Source organism: Pteropus medius, unplaced genomic scaffold, assembly GCF_902729225.1.
Source record: "Pteropus medius unplaced genomic scaffold, Ma_sr-lr_union100, whole genome shotgun sequence".
In the NCBI taxonomy this organism is placed as follows: Eukaryota; Metazoa; Chordata; class Mammalia; order Chiroptera; family Pteropodidae; genus Pteropus; species Pteropus medius.
In genome coordinates, this window is record NW_024350922.1 from 814,640 (window position 1) to 836,652 (window position 22,013).

At 57.1% G+C, this 22,013-nt stretch overlaps 1 protein-coding gene across 1 annotated transcript; it reads right to left on the bottom strand.

The window, feature by feature from the left end:
• On the bottom strand, nucleotides 1-18,584 carry LCMT1 (leucine carboxyl methyltransferase 1). The gene is made up of 11 exons (XM_039840186.1): nucleotides 18,334-18,584; nucleotides 14,059-14,150; nucleotides 12,337-12,458; nucleotides 10,991-11,067; nucleotides 9,502-9,563; nucleotides 8,193-8,295; nucleotides 5,743-5,863; nucleotides 3,004-3,105; nucleotides 2,192-2,283; nucleotides 1,752-1,849; nucleotides 1-219 (listed from the first exon to the last, which is right to left on the bottom strand). Exons 1-11 carry the CDS (start codon nucleotides 18,441-18,443, stop codon nucleotides 197-199), a joined length of 1,002 nt encoding a protein of 333 aa, XP_039696120.1. The 5' UTR covers nucleotides 18,444-18,584; the 3' UTR covers nucleotides 1-196.
• Between the last annotated feature and the right edge of the window lie 3,429 nt (nucleotides 18,585-22,013).

Below are 22,013 nucleotides of genomic sequence, written 5' to 3' on the forward strand. Positions count from 1 at the left end.
TAACTGCCAACTGAGGTTTATTTAAAGGACAGGTCAACAGGAGCGGGAAGTGCCGCGGCAGCCCCGGCCGCAGGCTCCGAGTTGGGGTGGGCTTGACCGGCAGACGAGGCCCGGGCTGCACCCAGGAGGCTGGCATGGCGTGTCGGCTCCGGGCAGCTGGTGGCTTGGGTTCCTGTACCACACGGGCCTGGGCAGGTTAGCAAGTGATGTCCTTCAAACCTGAGGAGTGAGCAGAGACGCTGTGAAGGGACCCCGGGAGCAGAGCGGAGACACGGGTGGGGGGCGGGAGCGGGGCCGGACCCCAGGCCCACAGCGGTGGCTCTGGGCCCCCGAGCCCTGTGGCCACCACCCTGCTTCGTGAGGCGGGAGCGCATAAGCCAGCAGCGCTTTGACAAGCTGGCAGGTGGCCCCTGAGGACGAGCGTGCTTCGTGGGCGTGCATGAGCCCTCTGCGGTCCCGACCCGGCCCCGCTGCAGCCCGTCCTGCAGAGCTGAGCCCAGCAGGTGTGGACCGCGTCCTCCAGCACACGGGGGCTGACGCCAGGGCCGGGCGGAGGCGGGGCACAAGCAACCCCTTTCGTGACAGCGGTCAAGGTGCCACTGCTCCACAGAGACCACACGACTCGCTGGTGTCCCACACCACTCGCCTTCCCAGAGGTCCAGGAAGGGGAAGTGAACCCAGACACGGGCTCGTGACAATTTTCACAAAGTCACCGAAGCTACGCCCGGAGTTTTCAGCAGCAAGGGGAAATGTGCGTGTCATGACGTTAACTCGAAAAGATCAGGAATCAAAGCTACACGGCGTGTAGATTCCTCTCTATTAAAAACAGAGCGAGCGCCAGAAAGCGTTGGGGGGCGGGGCCTATAAGAAAGGGCCTGAGTGGCAGGCACTGGTTGCTGTTCGTTTCTTTGCCACACTTTTTAGAAGTTTCCAAGGTCTGTACTAAAAACTATATTGTTTTTAAAACAATATAAAAACACAATAATGATTGGTTTTAAATCAGAAACAAACTGAAAAGGCTTTTGTGGGCCCAAGTGCACAGCTGAGTAAACGTCTACAGCTGCGGATGAGCCTTGGGGTGACCGACAATCCCGTGCCAGCCCAGGGTTTTCACAGGGAGCGTCCTCGCCCGTTGTCGTCTGGTCAGTGTCAGCAACCCGTCTAAGGCGGTCCGCCACTCGGGCACCTGCGGGGAGCCTGCAGGGCAGCTAGGACGTCGAGGCCAGAACCGAGATCTGAACTGGTCTTGGCCGGGTGGAGGGGCGCCCAGGCATCACCCATGGGAGCAGGGGCAGCATGGGGCAGGTGAAGGAGGGACTGGGTCGAGACCAAGGCCACAGGGAGGAGGGACTAGGCCCCGTGGCTGGCCCTGTGGTCCAACTCTGCTGGGCTGGGAAACTCGGCCCTGGTCACAAAAATAAGACTGGGCCGTGCGGCCCACAGCCGCGTGGGTCTGTGAAGCGAGGACCCGGCTGTTGACCTTCTGGGGGACCCGCGGATGAGCCGGCGAAGCCGACAGGCCCGGCCACTTTATTGCCACGCTAACTGCCAACGAGGGGGGCGCGGCGGACCCATAAAGGGCTGCTAGGTGACGGTCCTGCACACGGCTGGCCGGCGCCCCCGCTCCCGGGGCAAACGCTCGTGGCACGCGTTCACGGCCCACGTGCACGGCCACGGCCCGGGGCTCCTGGTCGTGCGCCGCGCTCTTGGCAGAGGCCCGGTTGGGGCAGAAAGGAAGGAACGGCCGGTACCGAGCTGGCTTCCGCCTTTGGTGGCCCAGCAGAGGCAGTAGTGCTGCATGAGCTGCTCCAGGAGCTCCAGTTCATCCAGGAACTCGAGGGACTCTATCCTGCGGGGACAGCGCGGACAGAAGCACAAAGGCACAGTCAGGGACGGAGGCCGCACGCCGGTGCGGGGCAGGTGACGGGCGCACGGCGTTCACAGCAGCGAAGCCGAGCGGCAAACGAGGGAAACGCCTGCGCACGGGTACCGGAGGGAAGCCGTCCCCGCCCCCCAAAGAGCCGCGCCGCCTCCGTCACGACAGCTTCGAAAACGCTCGCCAAAGCTGGCGCGGGCGGGGGCTGGCTGAAAGGTGATCGGGAGGGACAGGGACCAGCTTCCAGCCACGACGCAGGGAGGGACGGGGGGAAACAGCCGCGAACACCGTCACGGCCAGCCTCGCCCGCCGTACCTGCTGACCTCCGTCCGCGGCAGCCGGCTGTACAGCTCCATCATGTTCACGGCCGACACGGTCTCCCACCCGTTGGACAGGAGCCGCTGCTTCTACATCGAACAGAGCAGACCAGCAGAGCTGCCGGGCCCGCGCCCCAGGCGCTGCCCCCCGCGCGCGGGGCTCTGCCGCGGCGCCCGCCCCCCACTCCCAACGCTCCGCCCCAACGCGGCCGTGACCTGCGGAGATGGGGGCGCGGTGGGCGGTCCCTTCAGCCAAAAATCGACATTTTTAAAAGAGTGAGTACAATGACCGATTCCAAGAGACTTAGGGTCCCGTCAGCCAAAGTGCGGGCATATCGGGTCCCGATTCAAATACCCCGACTACGAGCATTTTAAGAAGTGGGGAAACTAGACACGAACAGGCGCTGCGAAGGCAGCGCGGCCGACCTGCAAACTGTGACCGCGGCGCCACCACTGTCCCAGGGGGCCAGGCCTACTGCCGCGACAGTCGCAGCGAAGCATTTATGGGGCGGACGATGTCTTGTCACTTGCCTTAAAACATTCCCACAACACCCACAGAACACGGGGCGGAGGCCCAACAACAGAACATTCACTGGGGGCGGCTCCCGAAGAGGGGCGAGGGCCGGCTGTTCACCCACGACCCCCTCGACTGCTCTGCTGCCTGAAAACCCGCAGAGGAAGAGCCGGCACATGGGGCGTGGGACCCACGCATGTTCCAGGAGCCCGTGCGGATGGCCCGTGACAGCCCTCCGGAGGGCCGACGCCCTTGGCTGGCTGGCCGAAGGCACGCGAGGACGTCCTGCCGCTGACCTGCGACTCCAGGGACTTGCAAGTCTCCACCCCGGCCAGGTCGCACTGCCGCCTCCGCAGGTTCTCCACCATGATCTGCCCAAACCGGTCTTCCATGTTCACCTGCGAAGAGGGGAGAGGCCAGTGCTGCCTCTTAGACGCGCAGAGTCAAATGGCGCCCGGTGCCAGCCGGTCAGGCCGACGTCTGTGGCCGCCCAGTGCAGGCGGCGGAGCCGTGCGGGAGGCCCGCGGCCAGCACCGCCGCGGCAGACGGGCCTGCAGGAGCGCGGCGGCGTGGGCACTTCCTGCGGCGCCGTGCACGGAAGTAGAATCTGGGAAGAACTTAAACACCCATCATCTGGGGTGAAATAAATTCTGGCAGGTATTTCGTACGATGAAATACTACGAGCCACGGAAACGGGAAAGGAAGACAGACACAGGTAGGCGCAGGTACGGAAAGAGCTCTCAGGTCTAAGAACTCGTGAAAAAACACAACGATGAGAACCATATTCTCCCATCTGCCTTTACACGTGCACGGAAAACTCTGGAACCTGCAATGGTGCTCGCCAGGTCAGAGGGCTGAGCTCTGGGGTGGGACCTACTCTTCCTTGTCTACCCTTTTGTACTATTCAATTTTTTAAAAATTTCTGTATCTGGTATTACTCGTAAATAAAAACTACCTTAAAAAACCATAATCCATCTATATGCACAAACACCACAAAACATGTCACGTACACTGTTGTAGCAGAGGCACAATGTTACTTTGTCATATACGAAGTCTCGAAAATCCATCACTAACAATATGTAAAATACTGTGACCTCCCAGAGGTCACGTGACAATGACAGCACCACCGGTGTCTCCTTCGGTGGCCGCGGCAGGCTCGCGTGGAGGGCGGAGGGGGGGTGAGCACGCTCTCCAGCGTTCTGTCGCCTGAGCTGGAGTCCCAGCCTGACACTTCACGCCTGACACCGGGCGCGCCGGCCACCCTGCACTTCGGTCCCCTGACCCGTGAGACTGCGACAGCATGAGGACTGCCTGGTGGCCTGTGGCGATGACCGTGCGCGTGGGGCTCACAGCACGGTGCCTGCCGCAGTAAGCAGGCTGAGAAGTCCCTGTCACCCCTGTCACCGTCCTGTGGTCCTGTCGTTTTAAACTACTAACCAGGAGCGGCATGAGGCGTGTGAGCGATGACGTAACCAAACGCTGCTGACGGCATCTGCCAGGACACTGTGCAACGAAATGTTTATCGCTCACAAAATGAGGGTGGTGGCTGGGGTCTGAACAGGTTAGGGACAGCTGTGGACAGGTTAGACACTGGCACATTCCCAGACCTGCTCCGAGTGACGGGGTCTCTGGTCAGAGCTCACCTAACCTGCCACCTCCACTGCTGGGCAGAATGCAGGAGAGAAGCGGGGTGCACCCCCGGGCGAGTGGCAACAGAAGGTGGGTTCACCTGCCCCAGGTGCAGCATCCCGCAGGCAGACAGGTTCCCAGGAGTTAGTCACATCACAAAAAACAGAGCAAGGGGGCCTGCCGCTATGTGTCCGCTCGCCAGGACTGAGCACCGGGTCTGAGGACTGTCCCCAGAGAGAGGAGGGAGACGCCAACCAACCCAGAGCCACCTACACAGGGACCTGGGCTGGCGGGGCGGGGTTGCGGTCAGGGGACCGAAGTCTAGCCCTAATCTGCCTGCAATTATGTAGCCTTGGGCGAGGCCCTGTAGCGCTCTCATCGACAATAAAACTTAAAAATAAAATGAGATGGAATGTAAAACCCATAAAACTAAAGTGAAACGAACAATAAAAACAGCCTCCACGTGTTCAGTGCTTAACCTGTGCCCACCACGAGCTGCCGTGATGGCCCAGAGGGGCGGGTGGTCTTCTCCCCTCAAACACAAAGAGCTGGGGCTCCGAGCAACCCCAAAACAGCCGACGCCGACCTGAGGGCGGGCGAGATGCAGACGCACGTGCACGGTCACCTCGCTTCCTCTCGCAACGCCCAAGTCGGGGCTGGCATTGCCCCCATTTTTCTGAGGGGGACCCAGGCACAGAGGGGTCAGGTAACTGTCCGGGTCACACAGATGGGCCGTCCACATCCAGAGCATGGACTCCCGGCCACCAAGCAATTTGCCTCGAGTCACCCGGCTGGTAACAAGAAAGAGGGGCCAGGGCTGGGCCCACACTGGGGGGTTCCAGAGCCCCAAAACAAGGCTTCTGTGCCAGACTAGAGAGGCAAACCGGCAGCCAGGGACCAACCGAGGGATTTTAGAAATCAGGAAACTTTATATTAAAATCCTGCATTTCTAACTTCTCCCGAAAAGCCAGACTTCTGGCAACTCTGGGCTCACAGGCCCACATGGTGCGGACTGGCTGGGCCGGAGCGGTAGTCACTCCCGTGAGTGCGCCCCAGTCCGCTCCACTCCACACGGCTCACATGGCCGCCTTCCTGCATCTGCGTCACCTGCCTGCCTCCGAGGTCCCTACACTGTGACAGCCAAAACTCCTCCATCAGGGGCTACGGCTCAATGTGAGACACGAAAACTCAAAAACTGGAATAAGGGCCAAGGCCGAAGTTCCAAACACTGGCTAAAGGTTTACAGGACGTCAAGAAGCCAGGAGTAGGGGGCCTGCTGGCCTCGACTGGAAAAGGGGACATGTGGCCGGAGGCAGAAGGAAAGCATGTGGGAGCACGTGCCGCGGGTGCTCAGGGGGACAGCCACCCGGGTCCCGTGCCGAGTCCAGCGCCTCTGCCGCCGTTACCTGTTCGTAGTTTACAAACATGGCCGTCACAAAACTGCTGGCCGCCCACTTGATCAGGTTTGCAGACTGCTCCGGAGTCATGTAGACCAGCACACATTCAGTCACCAGGAGTGTTGGCAACCTGGAGGGGACAGGGAAAGGCACGGAGACACTGTCAGCGGACCGCTCTCACTGCGGGATGGGCGGCAGGTCCGCCTAGGAGAGCCCAGGGCAAGCACACCGCCCGTCGGCGCCGTGACGCTTGTTGACGCCCACAGCGGTATGCGTGCAAAGGTGAGCGGTGAGTGATGGTTTGTCTGCTCGTGAAAACATGCGAAGTGGCTACACCTTCTCCCCGCCCGGCACCCACACGGTGGCAACCTGAACCCACAGGCTCTGCCACTCAGGAGCTGGAGTCACCTCCCATCTCCTGGAGTCGGGGTAGTTGTTGACCACGGGGACAGTCGTGAGCGTGATGTGCAGAGGCTTACCCGCCACCTGCACGCTGGCGCGGGCTCTCCTGCTGCACTTGCTGTAGGTGGGGGGCCACGGAGGAGGCAGCCCCACGGACCTGCAGCTGTCCACACGCGCACATGCACGCACATGTACACACGTACACACACATGCACGCACGCGCGAACCCCAGGCGACTCAGCTAAGCTGGCCCCCGCAGAACTGCACTGCTAAGCCCTGCCCAAACTGCCACCCAGAATCCTGAGCAGCTAAACTGACTTGTTTTAAAGTGCTGCGTCTGGAAGGGTCTGTCACACGACCAGCCAGCCGATGCGATGCAGGGGTACTGCCATTCACGTAAAGAAGCTTTACCACCGAGAACTGAGAGCTACGTGAGCGAACAACGTGTCTTCAAGCACTCGTGTTCCTAATTAGCAAGCGTCCTGACTCACACCCAAAGCACCGAACAATCACGAAACGGGACAAGCAACGAATCCTCAGGAAGCACCCAAAAGCCTTAACTTTTTAAAAAGGCTCAAAGAGATTTTTTAACAAACAAAGCAACAAAAAACCACACCTATCAAATAACTAACATGGAACCCAGGACAAGAGTCCAAGACTCTGCCAGGGCTCCAGGCTGACCAGTGTCAGCAGTGACCAACCCACCAGCGGTGACTCATGATGCACCCCGGACCCGGTGGTGTCCTGGACGTCCAGGCCCCCCGTCTGCTGAAGGAACACACTGTGCCCTGCCATCTGCGGCCGCATGAAGGGCCCCAAAGGAGAAAGAGGCGTGACTGCTCTTCACACAGGGCTCTGCACACTCAGGGAGACAGACCCCGAAAACAGAGCTGAGCAGCAGCACGGGGCCAGAGGGCAGCCCGGCCTATGGGCGGTGGGCGCGAAAACCCTGACAAACGATGACCGGGCTGACAATTCTCGGCTGAACACGTATGCGAGATCATACGTGAAACGCGCACTGGAGAGACCAAGCGTGCGCCCCGCTCCCTGCCCTCCTCGCCCAAAGCTCTGTCCGTGTGCTCCGCCCTCGCCCCAGAGCCAGCCAGCCCCGGGCCAAGCTCCACAGCCCCCATTCCAGCGGCGGGCCCCTCGCTGCTCTTTAACCACTGCCGACTCTCTGCCTCAGAACCTTCTTTAAAATCACACGTCTTCACCTACAGCAGCCTAGGACCCGTCTTTACCTCCCCCTGACCCTTTAAGCCCAGTCTACGGCCAGCATCACTGTGAAGCCCCATGCCTCCCCTCCGCCCCCGCTCTCGGAGTCTGGTGCGAGGCCTTCTGGTCCGCGTAGGGTCACCCGTGCTGCACACGTGCCCCCACGAAAGCACTCTGGGGCTTTGGGCTCACGCGTTTGGCACCACGCTATGCTTTCCACTCCACAGACGTTTTGAGCAGCCTGTGAGCTGACCTAGGTGCCGCGTTTCACGTTATTCATCCGCTCTCCTCCCAAAACCATTTGGGTTGTCCCAACTTTCTGCCACAGAGAACAGTGGCTGCAGTGGACACCCTCCTCGTGCGCGCGGGCGCACACACCTGCGATCTCTCTGGGTACTCCCGGACGGCTCCTGCCTCGGCCGTGCCATTCACTTCCGCCAGTGGCGCCTAACCATACCTGTCCCCCGTACCCTCGCCGACACGTGACGGTACAGGGAGACGGAGCTCTGCCTGGTCACCACCACGGGCCAGCGCCCTCCCACGGTATCCATCTTCTTCTCGGAGCTGCCTGGTCATCTGTCCTCTGCCCATTTTCCTATGGGATTTTTTTTCTGTTACAGTAGCTATGCACATAATTCTCTTCTCTCGAACTCTGTTTCTATTACACCCCCGTATTCCACATAAGCAACACGATGATTCGGATGTAAAATCAGTGCTTCTAAAAAATTTCAGAAAATTACTCAAGTAGCAACGAAATGATAAAAACTGCAGAAATGGGACCTGGGGATCTTCACGCATCGGCATGAAACCACAGTGTGTAACGGGTTAGGAAAAAATCTCACTGTGTATTCATGTTACATTTCTTTAGTTTCTCTTCCAGGTCAGGTATATCTCGAAGGTCGGCTCCAATAATGGCATATCTCTTTGAATCCAACAAGTGTCCATCTGCAAAAATAAGGAAAGATTATTTCAACAGGAATTAATCAAGAAGGAATTTTAATTTCAATGGATGTGGTTTCTTCAACATTAAAATTATTGTTTTTCTCCATTATGAAAATCCATGCTCAGTATTTTAAAAATTCAGATAAGAGAAGGGTGAGCATTAACTACAATCACACCTTCCAAAAACAGCTATTAGTGTTTTGCTGTGTAACATTCAGCATTTTTTCCTATGTGCTCACACTCATACACAAACACATCCCTTCTCTCTTTAACACACACACACACACACACACACACAAGACATGATATCACATCGTGTCCCAGGAAGCTTCCACATCTCGGAACAAAGGACTCTGTACATGTGAGGCCGAGCGACAGACGGGGACTGGACTCATCCGGGCTCTACTACCAGACGCGTGGTATTTCTGGGAGTCCTGTCTCAGGCACTGTGGTCAGCGTCCCTGCATACTCGTCACGAGGCACCGTCGAATCGTTTCTCTGACGTGTGAGAGCAACCTGGGCGGAACCCCAGACGCCTTCCCCCCAAGCACATCCGACCTGGATGGCTAACGAGCCCTAGAACTTCCCAGTCAGACGCAGGCTGAGAGCGATGGAGGAGTCCGAAGGACGTTTGTCTTAACTTGAGGAAAGTGTTGCTGGAAACATCCGTAATTAAAGGCGGGGAACTGAGTGCTGGCAGGGAGGAAGGGGCATAAGTGGTGGGAGCACCCAGTGTGAGACAGCGGGGAGAGGCGGGGACACGCTGGGGACGCACGGCCCCTCCAAATGAGGCGGCCGCCGCTCAGGCACTGCCACGCAGCAGTAACGGCCTCGGCTGCCAGATCTGATCTTTCCAAGGAAAGCAGGACATCCTGATTTTCACAAAAAAGCTATTTTTGAAATGTTGGCAACTAATTTAAATGAAAAAAGGACTTAAGATTGGGGACCAATGACCAGGTCAGAAGAGCCATACAAAATCCGTTCCCAATTCCTTCCTGGTAACCGTGAGGGAAGTGTAACTGGGTCAGAGGCAGATGCCATGGGACATGGGCACAGGTGTGTGTACCGTACAAATGTGCACGCGCACACGTACACACACGCGCGCACACGCACACGCATGCACACACGCACACACGCCATCTTTCAAAAGCAAGGGGGGAGCCAAACGCGCTGCCGTGTCCGCGTGCCACCCGGGCCCCGGGTACTTGCCCATCTGCAGGGTGTCCTCGCAGTGCAGCTCTAAGATGGGCTGCGACAGTGGCGGCTTCAACCTGTGGGAAGGTGGGAGGAGCAGCAGGCAGGGTCAGGCGGCCCCTGCTACGAACGCCGATACCCGCTGTGAGAGTGGCAGGTGCTCTCTGCTCCCGTGGGGCCCGTTCCACACTGCTTGACCCAAGGCACAGACAGAACACTTCAGGGGACACGGTCTCGGGTGAGGCCAGCCAAGCGTCACAGTCCGACTTTGGTGTCAATCATGAACTGACCTAAACCCACGGGACTGGGAAACGGCTAAAGGCGGGCTGGGGCTCCTGCTGGTCCCCGTGTTTGTCAGCCATCTCCGACCCTCGCCTCTTCCCAAACAGAACTTTAAAGACAGCTACTGTTCATCACAGGCGACTACACAATGCACTCTCACTCAGACCTCGAGTTCAGTGACGTCCACGCGGCAACTCCCCAGATCAAGAATGTGCAAAACACCAGAAATCAGAGAGCCGAATTTTCAGGGCCCTGATGCTGTGCACAGACGCCGGGCGTCCCCACCCCGGGCGTCCCCACCCCGGGAGCCCGTCGCCAGCCGGAGCCGAGCGCCGCCTTGCTCTCCCCTCATAGTTCCAGCAAGATCGGCCACTCTGCCTTCCCAGAGCATTGGGCCGCCATGCGCCATCCAAAAACCACACCTAGTACGAAATGTAATTTTACATATGGAAAGGGTAAAGAACTTATTTTCATAAGGTAAAGCAAAAAATAATAAAGCTCAAAAAATACTTCCACTTTGCGAGGATTAGACATCTCTAAAAAAAAGTTTAAACTTTCATGTTTATTAAAAATATTTCAACATAAGAACTAGGATTTTATCTCAATGCCTGATTTGAACAAGAGGGAGGGAGCATAAGTTAGACCCCAGAAATCTTGACCTTGAGCTTGAAGTCAGCAGAGCTCTCAGCTCCACCCCGTCCTAGCTGGGTGACCTTAGGTAAATTAAACTTTGAGCCTCATTCGCCTCATCTGTCAAAGGTGGGGACAATAGCGCTGAGCTCATGAGCCTGCCCGAGGCCTGCAGGACACAATCGGAGGGAGGCACTTGGGAGGCTGCTGGGTGAGCAGCCGGTCTCGGCAGAGATGAGCGAACCACGCCGGCTCCCTGAAGCCTGGGACGGCCCCTACCAAGCCTCACGCGGGATAACTGACCAACCGCTCACTCAGAAGCCATTTGCTGAGCATCTGTTCTGGACCAGGGCCCTTTCTGTGCCCTGGGGACAAAGAAGGGGACAAACTTCCTAAGAAATCCGGTTATGGAACGACCGCTCCCTTGAGCACTGCGGTAAAGGTGTTTCTCATTCCGAAGACTGGGGACACACTGGAAGGGGGGGCCCAGGGAAGCAGGGTCCAGGACGAGGCCCTTAGCATCCACGCTGCCACCTGCAGGGAGCTGGCTATGTGTCCCGCCAGGCTCCTGCTCGCGGCCGCAGCCACTTACTTGATGGTGTGCAGCTTTCTGGTGACTATCATTGGAAAGTCGACTTCAAAATATTTGCTTGGGAGAAGGTCTTGATCCTGGGAAAGGACACACAAGCCTTGCAGTTACTCACTCAAGCACGCTCGCTGACCGCCTCCACGCGCCGGCCTGAGGCCGGGAAGGGCACAGGCCCTAAAGGGCTTCCGGCGGGAGCGACAGACTCAGCACTCACTTTCCAGATGAGTCTGGTCTCGGCACAAAGACCGGGTGGGGGACAGGTAAGCAGCCATTGCAGCCGTCCAGGGGGCGTAAAGGGCTGGGAGGAAGTGGGGTGGTCACGGGTGCTTCACAAGTCGCACAGAATAGCAATTTTCAAAAAGCAGCGCGGGGCCTAGCGCACAGTCAGGAAATCATGTAGCGGGTTTTGCCCAGCAGTTTGGGGATGAAACAGACTAAAACAGCGAAGAGCCGAAAGCATCACGTCATGAGGGCGCGTGCCGTTTTGCGATTCGTGTTTTTTCCACGATCGTGGAGCACAGTGGGTGGTAAAGAACAGGCAGTCTGGGCTCAGGGCCCAGCTCCGCCCTGTTGGCTGAGGCCTCGGGACAGTCGCTCGACTCCTGGGCCAGGGGCTCCTGCCCTGGGAAGCGGAGAAGCGGCCGCACCTCGCGGGGCTGCGGATGCACCTCGCGGGGCTGCGGATGCACGGGAAAATGCACACACACTGTCAGCGTTTACAGCCAGGCGCGCGGAGGCGCGTCCCCCTCGGAGCGACGTGCGCTCCCTGCAGTGGCTGCAGCAAGGACACAGCGCCCTGCGTCCCCTCGCCTGTCCTGGTTCAGTTGGTGGCCACCCTGCCACTGACGGGTCCTCTCCCCATGGGTGTGGCTGTACCTTCCCCTGAGCTCCAGCAGAGCAGCCACGGGATCGAGTCAGAGGACGGCTGCGCAAGGGCTCGGTGTCACACGACCGTCACCCCTGGCCGTGCAAACCTCCAAATCATCCAGGACACCGCTCCCGACAGGCGAATCTTAGTTAGTGTCCCCCATCAGACGCACGTGCTCTGCCTCAGCGAGTCCGCCGGGAGGGGTTTGGCCCCGACGTGTCTCCACGCAGGCGGAGGGAAACGCACGCACGGGTTTTATTAAACCCTGTTTGTAGCGGCAAAGGTGGGAAACGATGCACACAGCCCCACCGGGCCCCGGTGCGAGGCAGTGTGGGGCTGGCCAGCAGGCAGGGACAGGGCTGGGAGGGGGGCTGCCACTGTGTCCCTTTTCACACATTTAAAATATTTTTGAACCAGGTGAACATCTTCAAAGCATTAAATGTGAACAGCTGAGGAAACAGGAGGGTGAATGTGAACTTACCTTTAATATCCAGAAGGTGGTATCCATCCCAGCCCCGAGGTTTATGATCTGGCAGTGGCATTCTGTCTTCCGCAAAAATGCCTTTATAAGCTGACCGATGCCATAGACTCGAGCAAAATAACCTAAGAAAGAGACAGCGAAACAAGCTGTCACTCAGTGAGGACAGAAATGACCCCTGCAAGGCCAGGGCACCAGAAGACGGAGAGCCCCGCCCCCTTCAAGGTCAGTGGCGTATGGCACACCTGCAGGAGGAACAGCACCTTCAAATGCTTTTTTTTTAATCCCTTTGAACCAAAGCACAACCTACTGACTGGTGGAATTATCTAACAGAGAACTGAAGTGTCCTATAACTTTACTTATGAAAGACGGGTTTTGCATCAAAACAGCTGATCTAAATGCTCCCCTGGGAAATGACCTCTTGGAGTTTGACCACCAGACCTTTCTCAAGGCCAGAGAGAAAGCCGCTCAGCACTCTCAGCAGTCAGGTGAAACTCAAAACTGCGAAATCCGACGGGAGAGACTATTTTTAGGCTGGGAAATCGGGCAGATGGATGTCAAAGCTGAAGCCGCATTTCTCACCTGGCTCCTCCCACCTCCACCTGCCCAGGGGACCATGTGCCTTGAAGGGCGGGGAGGATACAGCCAGGGGCTGCCGATAAGAGACCCTGAAGCTCTGGAGACAGAGACAGGAGGTGGGGGCAGGGAGCGAGCGGCCCTCTGCTGGCTTGAGCCCTGCTTGCTCAAAGCATGGCTGTTTTAGGAACCAAATTCGAGCAGCATTTAGAAACTTCTATTGCAACTTGCCAGGAATTTTCTGTCTGTTGACTCTACTCATAAGTAATTTTGGCTTGTATTTTGTATGTCTTTTTCATTTATTTTCCTAGCAAACCATTCTTATCGTATTTTATAGAAAAGCCCACAAAGGACTGGGTATGGGGAAAAAAATCTTTACAGCATGGTGTTTGGGGAGCACTCTCCTGGTGGGCTGCAGGTCCCCAGTCTGGGGATTCGGACCCAGGGAGAGGATGAAGGCAGGCAGGAGGGCCGACATCTGCCCGGGCCCCGGGAAGGCCAGCACGGCCGTCCCTGCCTCTGGAGCAGCCCTTAGGAAAGCTGCCTGCCAGCCGGGCCTTGCCCGGTCTCACCGACGTTTGGTTTCACTCTCGCGCAAATACCACGTCCTTACTCTCCGGAACCCTCGCTTTAAAAGCTCCCTGTGCATCTTAGGGAACCTAATCTCTAGGATCTGACCTTTAGGGCCAAGACGCCCCACTCGCACGGGAACGACTGCCCTTTGGTCGGTTTCCCGAGCTGGCTGAGACTGAGTCAGGCTGGACTCAAGTCCCTTGACTCCCTGCTGGAAATGAGCTCTGCGGAGTCCTGCAGTGTCGCTAACAACTTAGTAAGGCACCAAAAAGTGATCTCTTCTGCCAACGGACAGTTCACAGTAAAAATATATAAGTGGCTTTTAAACATATGGAAATGATCTTCTACCTTACTGTAAACAAAAGGAATAAAAGATAAGGTTACCCTAAGATACCAGTTTTCAAGTATCAGGTTAGCAAAGACGAAAAAGCTGCGTGACACACGGCGGGGGCGGACGCGGGGAGAGAGCACACGCTGCTGCGGAGCGTGCACACTGGACGCTCTTGTTAGGAACGAAGCCCTGAAGCTTCCGGCCTCTCGGCTGACGAGCGGTGCTGGGGAGGGAGAGTCACTCGCCTCTGTTAATCTCAGGGGCCTTCCTCTCTTTAGAGAGCCTCACGAAATGCTGGATGTAGGGGTCGTCCCAGTAGCCGATGCTCACCGCAAACCTGGAAGGGAAGAAAGAGAGGGCAGGTGAGCAGAGGCCGGCACTTCCAGCCGAGGTCCACGGCCACGTCCCCGAGAACCAGGTCAAGGATCCGGAGGAGACGTGCCGGCCGCCGAAGGCCAGCGAGGGCACACCCAGCGCCCCCGCACAGCGAAGCCGGATCCGCGCCCGCCTCGCGTGTGCTCACTGCTCACCATGCTTTCTGCAGCACCCACCTGTCACCTGTCTGTCCTCACGCCACCGATCCCTCCCTTTCCCAGAACCCGACCCAGCAAACGACCTCACCCCATACTTCCTTTAGTCACCCGGCAAACTCACTGGCCCAAACTTTTCGTGCCCAGAGGAAAGGAAATTCTGAAATATTTAGCAAACATCACTGACAGTGACCTGGGCACTTCTCCCGAGTTTGTGCTGGGTGCCGGTCACTTCACAAAACTCATGGTGGTCACAAGGTCACGGAGGGGAAGCCAGGAACAAATAAACAAAACCACAACCTGGAAGCCGCTCTGGGAGCCTACACTCCCTCTGCCCGGTCTACACGGCAAGGAGTCCGGCTTCTGTGTCTGAGCCGGGAGCTGAAGCCTGGGTGACCACTGAAGTCTTCCGGGTGGAACCAGCCCTAGGGCCACTGAGAAGGCGGGGGAGGAGCTGGTCCCTAAGGCCACGCCAGGCCACCGCAGGCCTGGGGCCTGCTCTAGCTCTCAGCGGACATTCGGTGAGATGCTAGTGTCTTCCCCTTCGAGCCAACTTGAGCAAGGCTTCTGTCACTTGCAGCCTATGGCGTCCTCACTCATACCCTGGTAATACACGCACAACACATCACGTTGCTGATAAGTGAGCTGAAAAGCAAGGGTGTGCATGTGTGTTGTGTGTCCAGGTCAGTTCTGAGCACCCAGAAGCAGATGCTGCCTGTCTTTTCTTCGGGTCTGCCGACAAGGTTCACGGCAGCCCTGGCTGCAGTCGGTGCAGGTTCTGAAGAGACGTCCCCATCTCGTGCATCCTGCCCGCACAACCACACATGGGGGTCTGGGGCGCACACGCTCAGCCGCTCAACATGGAAACACACACGCTCGCGCCAAGAGCGCTGTCTGCTGTGAGTCCAGACTGCCGCGTTTCACAGGAGCGAACTTGCCGGCGGTCCAAACAGGCTTACAGACACCGACCCGCTGGTCTCGTTAAGTCGATTTCATAGTTTGCGAACCTGCGTTTAAAAAATGATGCCGAATAGAGAACCATAGACAACAGCGGCATGGAAGGCTGTTCTGTGGAGCGTGTTTCCAGCAAGCGCTGTGAGGCTGCGGGACCGTCTAGTGCCACCTAGTGGTAACAGCCGCACCAGCCTCGAAGGACGACCGGCAGGCGGGTGACTTTTTTTGAGAACGTTCTTCAGAGTTTAAGGGTCGGAAGGGGCCTTAGAAATGGCCTCCTGAACCCCAACACCGATGCAAGAAGCTCTTTGGCGGTACAGAGCCACTGCTGGGCTCCCCACAAAGGCGGCGCCCACCCTGCCGCCCCGCACGGAGGCGGGTGGGCTCCCGGCCCACGGGCTCCCGGCGAGGCCAGCTCTCGCCTGGTGGCAAACAAGGAGCGGTGTCTACTCCTCTCAGCTCTGTCCATCCGTCGCTCTGCCCCCGCTCCAGCCAAGCAGCATTTACTGAGATGCCGCTCAGGGCCAGGGGACCGGGGACCGAGCGGCGAACAAAACAGAGAAAGGACAGAGGCAAAGACAAGCGGCAGATGATGATGAGCGAAGGGCATGAGCAACGCGGAGGACGAAGGGGTCGACCTGAGGGAAGGTGAGAGGGAAGGCCTCTCCGACGGGTGGCCCGCTGTGCCCTAGAGTGTGCCGACAGGATGCTCCCATGTGACAGCGGACCCACAGTGTCCGTCCCAGCAGTGGACAGTGGGCGGGTGCTGGAAAGCGAGGCAGGCTCAGGCCACACAGGCCTGGCAGAGGGCTGGGACTGGCCTCGACAGCATGTGGACAGCGTCAGTGACGCGTGGCATAAAAACATGGCAGATGCACCGGGAGTGGACACAGGCACGTCCGGTCCCTGGTTCCCACCAGTCCTGCTTCCCAGCGTTTCTGACCGTCTCGCCGGTCCTCAGACCTAGATGACTGCCAGTGGTTTCCAGGCCTCTCAGAGTGACAAGATAAGTTTCCGGCACACAGGTGGGAGGAGCCAGGGAGGGAATAGGACCGGGCGCTGCCCTTGGGAGTCTGGAGGGAGGGCGTGGTGTCTCGGAATTCGCGGGCCACCGAGGGGAGGGCAGCTACAGCATCCACGCACTGTACGAGCCAGCCATGGAACAGAGAAACGCAGAGAACTGGCCATGGCAACGTGTTCAAGAACATTGCTAGGAGGGACAGGTCAGGCCAAAGCAGCCTGGGCCCCGCCCAGGAAACCCTGCTCCCCTGGGCCTAGAGGCACCCCGGCCCCGGGTTTCAGAAAGCCCACAGGCCACGCTGCTGTGCTCCTCAGGCTGGGGACTGCTGCCCCCGATCCTCTGCTGCTCTGAACCCCAACTTTCCCTGCAGACAAGGGGGCACTGAGAACAGGCAGAGAGGAGCTGAAACTATGAAACGGACAGTCGAGGACAGTCACGCTCCCGTTTACTGCTTCTCCCCACTTTTCTCTCTCTGAACCATTTTACAGCTAATTTAAGCAAGCAAGTTTGAAAAAAAGTTACAATAAGTATTAAGCAAACCGGTATCATCGATATTCAGTAATCCTAACCCTAATGTGCTACGGAAAAGTATCTTCTGTCCCACTGAAAAGTTTGACGGCAAATATGAGAAATATCATTTCCAATTCGACAGTGCTACAGATGTGGTCGACAGCGACTGGAAGCTAGAGAAGAAATAAAGTTGAGTGTCATTCATTCAAGTTCACAAATCTCCTCAGGGACTGCCCGCAAACCTTTCATTCTTATATATTTATCCACGTATTTAATCCACCAGGCCTGACGCATCCTGCATGCCAGACGCTGCCCTACGTGCTCTACCAATATTAAATGTCATTTGATCTTTACGATTGCCTATGAAGTGGGCGTTATTATCACCCTCACATGACAGATCAGGAAACAGAGGCACAGACCGGGTTAGTCAGTTGCTCAAGTCTACACGGCTAGCAAGTGGCAGAGCTCAGAGCAGTGTGGCAGTCTGGCCCCAGAGTCCACGTTCCAAACCACTAGGCTTAGTCTCCAAGAACCTACAAAAAGTGCAAGCCTTAATCCCACACTTCCGTGCTCCCGCCTCACAGTCCCTATGTGGTCCCAGCTCCCTGCGCACTGCTTCCGGCCGCTCACGGTCTGTACTACTCCCTGGCTCTGCCTGAACACTCTCCTCCAGCTCTTCCTTCTTTTAGCCTTTTGTTCTCAGTGTTAAGATCACTGCCTAAAATACAGACTCCAAGAGCATTGGAGTATTTCTCAGCGCTCCACACAAAACTATAATTGTGTATCCATGGGCAATCCCGGTCCCTTCCGACTACGACTACGCTGTATGGCAGGGACCCCGGGTGCCGTCTTCATCGTGTGTTGCCGAAAACTGAGTCCCCAGCACCCGGCACAAAGTAAGCTCTCAGTAATTGCTGCTGACTGAATGAATGCGCCGGTACACTCGAGCCTGGCTGGGGCTTTCTTTTCCGTGCTTCCGGGTGGGTGGAACGTACCTGTGATGACAACGCCCCCCACTACACCTGTAGTAGTGTGGATTCCCGGAGCATACAAGTTACAGCTCTGGAAAGTACTGGCTCTGCACGCAAATATGATGTAGCCCTGAACAGGTCATCTCCCCCGCGACTGGCCCGAGTTTCAGCGGCACAACGGGGTCCACGACGACCCCCGCTGGGACGGGACCTGGAAAGGAGGGAGAAGCCGCGCTTCTCCCGTCGCGTCAAGGCTGTCGTCACGCCGCGCTGCACGTCGGCCTTCGCAGCCAGGCTTCGGGTCCACGGGGGCCAGGCCCAGCGCCGCACGCCAGGCACCGCGCCCGGCACCGCCCGGTGGGTAAGCACCAGCGACACGCGCGCGGGAGCCCCTGCCGGGGGCGCCGCACGGCCGACGGGCGCCTGCGGCGAACGGGTGTGCCCCTTGGACGCAGGCTCGCCCCCACCTGGGCCCCGGGCCCCGGGCGCCGCCCCGACCCCGGGCGCCGCCCCGACCCCGCGCCCCGCGGGCACCTCTTGCACATGGAAGCATCTTCGCAGGTGCCGCGCACGCCCTCGTCGTCGGCTTCGGTCGAAGAGGAAGAGCAGAAGGTGAAGGAGGGCCTCCTCAGGCTAGCGGCCATGGGCGCGGAGGTTCCGGGGTGCGGCGCCCACCCGGGGCATGGAAGCAGGGTCGGCGGCCGCCGGGGGAGGGAGGGAGCCTGGGGCGGGCTGGACTGAGGGGCCGGGCTCCCCCCGCGGAGCGGGCGCGGCTCAGTGACGCGACCCACGGCCGCCGCCCCAGCAGCCCCCGCGCGCGTCGGCGCCCTGAGACGCGCTCATTGGACGAGCCTCCCCGCCCCCTCGGCCTGCGGAGGTGCTCATTGGACAACTCCTTTGTCCCCGCCCACACAACCCGGAAGTTGGCCGAGATGGGGGTGCGTAAACCGAAATTGACGCCAGAGAGCACCGCGATGCTTTCTGGGAATTGTAGTCTCAGGGGGGCGTTGGGAAGCCTCCGGGTGCCCTGTGGCCGCTGGTTCCCGAGGTTCCACAGCGGTAATTAACTCAGGGCGGAAGAGCCGGCGGGATCCCAGCGCTGGAACGGAGGGCAGAGGATCCCGCCGGCGGACACAAGTGTCCGTGTGACAGTCAGCCGGTGCTCAGTCTCTTTCAATGACTGAACAGGTGTTTATTTGGGGCGCCCCCCTGCTCCAGGAACCGTGCACTGCGCGCAGATGCGCCTCTGAGATGCGAAGGGAGGGACGTGCGGAACGCTAGCAATGCAAAACTATGAGTCAGTGAAATTGAATGAACTGGAGCTCTCAGTGGCAAACATGGACGGCTGAATTCCAGAGGCATAATATTCAGTGAAAGCAGGAAAGACTACATTTCTGTAAAGTTCAAGCAAAACTAATGTTCTTTAGAGAAGCATGCATATACGGTAAAAATAGTATACGGGAAAGTAAAGGAATGGGAGGGACAGGAGTCGGGATATTTGTGACGTTTAGCGAGTGGGGTGGGTAAGACACTGGAGGACAGGGAAAGGAGAGGGAGTCCGTCCACATTCCAAGTCGGGTTCCCATGTGCTTGTTTCCTTGCACACATTCAAGGCGCTCATTTCATGTTTTGCACTGGATTTATTCTAAAACATTTTTTAGATAAGGAAGTGTGTATATTCCATTTTATTATCTGCAGCAGGGGATAGACATGCTCAAACTTTAAGAACCTTGGATCACACACACACAAGCAGAATAAACAAATAACAACAAAAGCCCACTACAAGTATCTTGGGGCAAGATCAGGTACCAGATGCTTGCTTAGTATTCAATGGAGAGGCAGGAGCTCATTGATATCCAAAGTAGCAATGACAGTGGAAAAGGCTGAGCTTGGGGAGTTTTGCCAAGGAGCACGGTGATGAGATAAAGTACTCCACTTTGAGTGGTCCTCTGCCGAGAGGGCAGTGCAAACCACTGGACGAGCATGGTCTCCTAGCTTGGCAGTGCATACCATCCGTGGGTATAGTAAGTGTCCCATGGCAAGCAGAATAAGGTGTCGATCCCACAGGTGTGGCTGAGGGTGAATGGAAGAAGGTGGAGGCAGATACTCATACACCTGGGTGTTTGATGAGCAAAGAACACTCTGTTCTTTGCTGAGTCTTTGAATCAGAAAAAGCTGGTGATACAGAGGACTTTGGGCAGTGTTTTACTGAGGGCCACCCTTAAAGGCTTCCTATGGGCAGGGCTGGCTCATTCCGTTTAAGCTCCTGGTTAAAGGGTTAGAACTTTATGATAGATGGGTGGGGCCTGGCATGGCAAGCTTAGCCATCATCGGCTGTGTGATGTCTCCAAACAAGAGGCTACAATGAGTGGTTGTGGACCACGTTCCAGCCAGAGAAAGGTCACTGCCGATTAATCTGCACTCTCTGATGAAGTCAAGAGGTGTGAAACGAGTTTAAAACCCCTGTGACCACGAACATGAGAGGAAAGAGCTGGGCGTTCACCGTGAAACATCTCCCCCAGGGGCTGGCATGCACATTCGTTGCTTTGGTCATTCCAGATCTCTTTCTTCTGTGACAACAGCAGGATTTTATTGTGGAGACCCAAATGGTCCTTTCGGGTCTGTGGACCAGGTGAGGCTCCCTGCCTGACCCTGGGCGGCAGGGGAAGGGGGGCTGTGGAACCTTGCTGCGTCCTGGCCAATCACACAAAAAATTACCCCAGCTGCACTTCAGGATGTATGTGGGCGGTGGTGGTGCCCAGCTTGGTCCAATCGTAATGACTCCCAGGATTCACTATTAATAGCTGTCCTGACATCTGGCACAATCGAGGGTGCCTCGAATGGCCTAATTGTAATTTCTCTACTCCTCTTTCTCCCGCAGAGAAGGTCTCCTAGCCAGACAACCCTTAACACGGGGGCCAGACGCAGTGCCTGCCGATGCCCAAGCAGCAGGCCTCGGTCTCCTATAGTCCACAGAATCATTCGACAAGCCCACCGCACCCTCCCGCGGGGAGGGGGCTCAGCCCATCTTCCTATTACTGCAAAGTCTGCCTCCCGAGCCCCTGCTTGTTCAGCCTCTTCCCCTGGCTCTGCCTGGCGTGTGGGCTGTGTGTCCACAGGACTCATAAACTGTTCAGCATTCAGGCAACCCCATAACCGTAGGGTGGAAATACCCTCCCCACTGACGGGTGAAGAGGAGGCTAATTAAACACTTCCGGTCTGTACCTTTTGAAAAGCACTCTCCTGCTATGATTAGGCTCATAGGCCCGAAGTTATTTGTGTCATAGTCTGGGGTTTGCAAGAAGTCTGGGGTGGCTGGAGGGTGGCCTATGTGTGGGTGACATGCAGGAAGTAGGGCTGCAAAGGCGAGACCTTGACTAGTCTGTTAAATTTAGACTGCAGGCAATGGGGAACCCCAAAATAATTTAACGCAGAGAAGCGATATCAGATCTTCATCTGAGAAAGTTCCCCCACACAGCGGAGCGGAAGACGGATTCAAGGAAGAGCAGAACCAGCCGGATCAGTGAGGCAGGGGTCTCCTGGACCAGTCCGTGCAAGAGTCAGGAAGGCGTGGCCCAGAACCGTGAACACAGAAAGCAAGAGAAGGAACGAAGACACACTTAGTAGTTGATGGACATGAGGCGGGTGAGACGGAGCGATCGGCCGTGGCTCTGAGGCCTCTTGCTTGAGGACAGCCATGAAGACCATCCATTCCTCTTAAGGGAATGGCCGAGGGTGTTGGCCAGAGGCATTTGCTAGGCTTTTGGGTGGGAGCTGCTCAGACGCTGACCAACAAGAGTTAAGTAAATTGGTATACATCCGCACAACGAACTGCTGATTTTGGAAAGAATTAGGTGGAATTCAATTCACTTTTGGAAAGATCTCTAAAGTGTAGCGTAATTTCTTTTTTTTTAAAGCAAGTCATGGAAGAATCTACCGTCATCCATACAAATGTGCACATACTTCTAAAAGGCCTGAGAGCCCAATGGAGTGTTTCCCCAGACGACAAATGAGGAGTGAGACTTAGTCAGAAAAACTGAATGTCCATTTTTTAAAATTTTATGCAACTTGTACTTTTGTGCCGTTCACCTTCCCCCGCCCCCCATGGGCAGTGCACTAGTGTATTTTATATCACTTTTAAACACTAACAGAAGCTGATGTTTTCATAACCCAAGGCATCCACAGATACCTGCTCCCTGTAAAAAAAAAAAAAA

Excerpts from the sequence above, each read along its gene's own strand:
- LCMT1 (XM_039840186.1), bottom strand. The coding sequence starts at position 18,443 with ATGGCCGCTAGCCTGAGGAGGCCCTCCTTCACCTTCTGCTCTTCCTCT. Across the intron at positions 14,151-18,333 it reads GATGCTTCCATGTGCAAGAG|GTTTGCGGTGAGCATCGGCT; the intron begins GTGCCCGCGGGG and ends CTTCCCTTCCAG. Across the intron at positions 3,106-5,742 it reads TGTTTGTAAACTACGAACAG|GTGAACATGGAAGACCGGTT; the intron begins GTAACGGCGGCA and ends CCCTCTTCGCAG.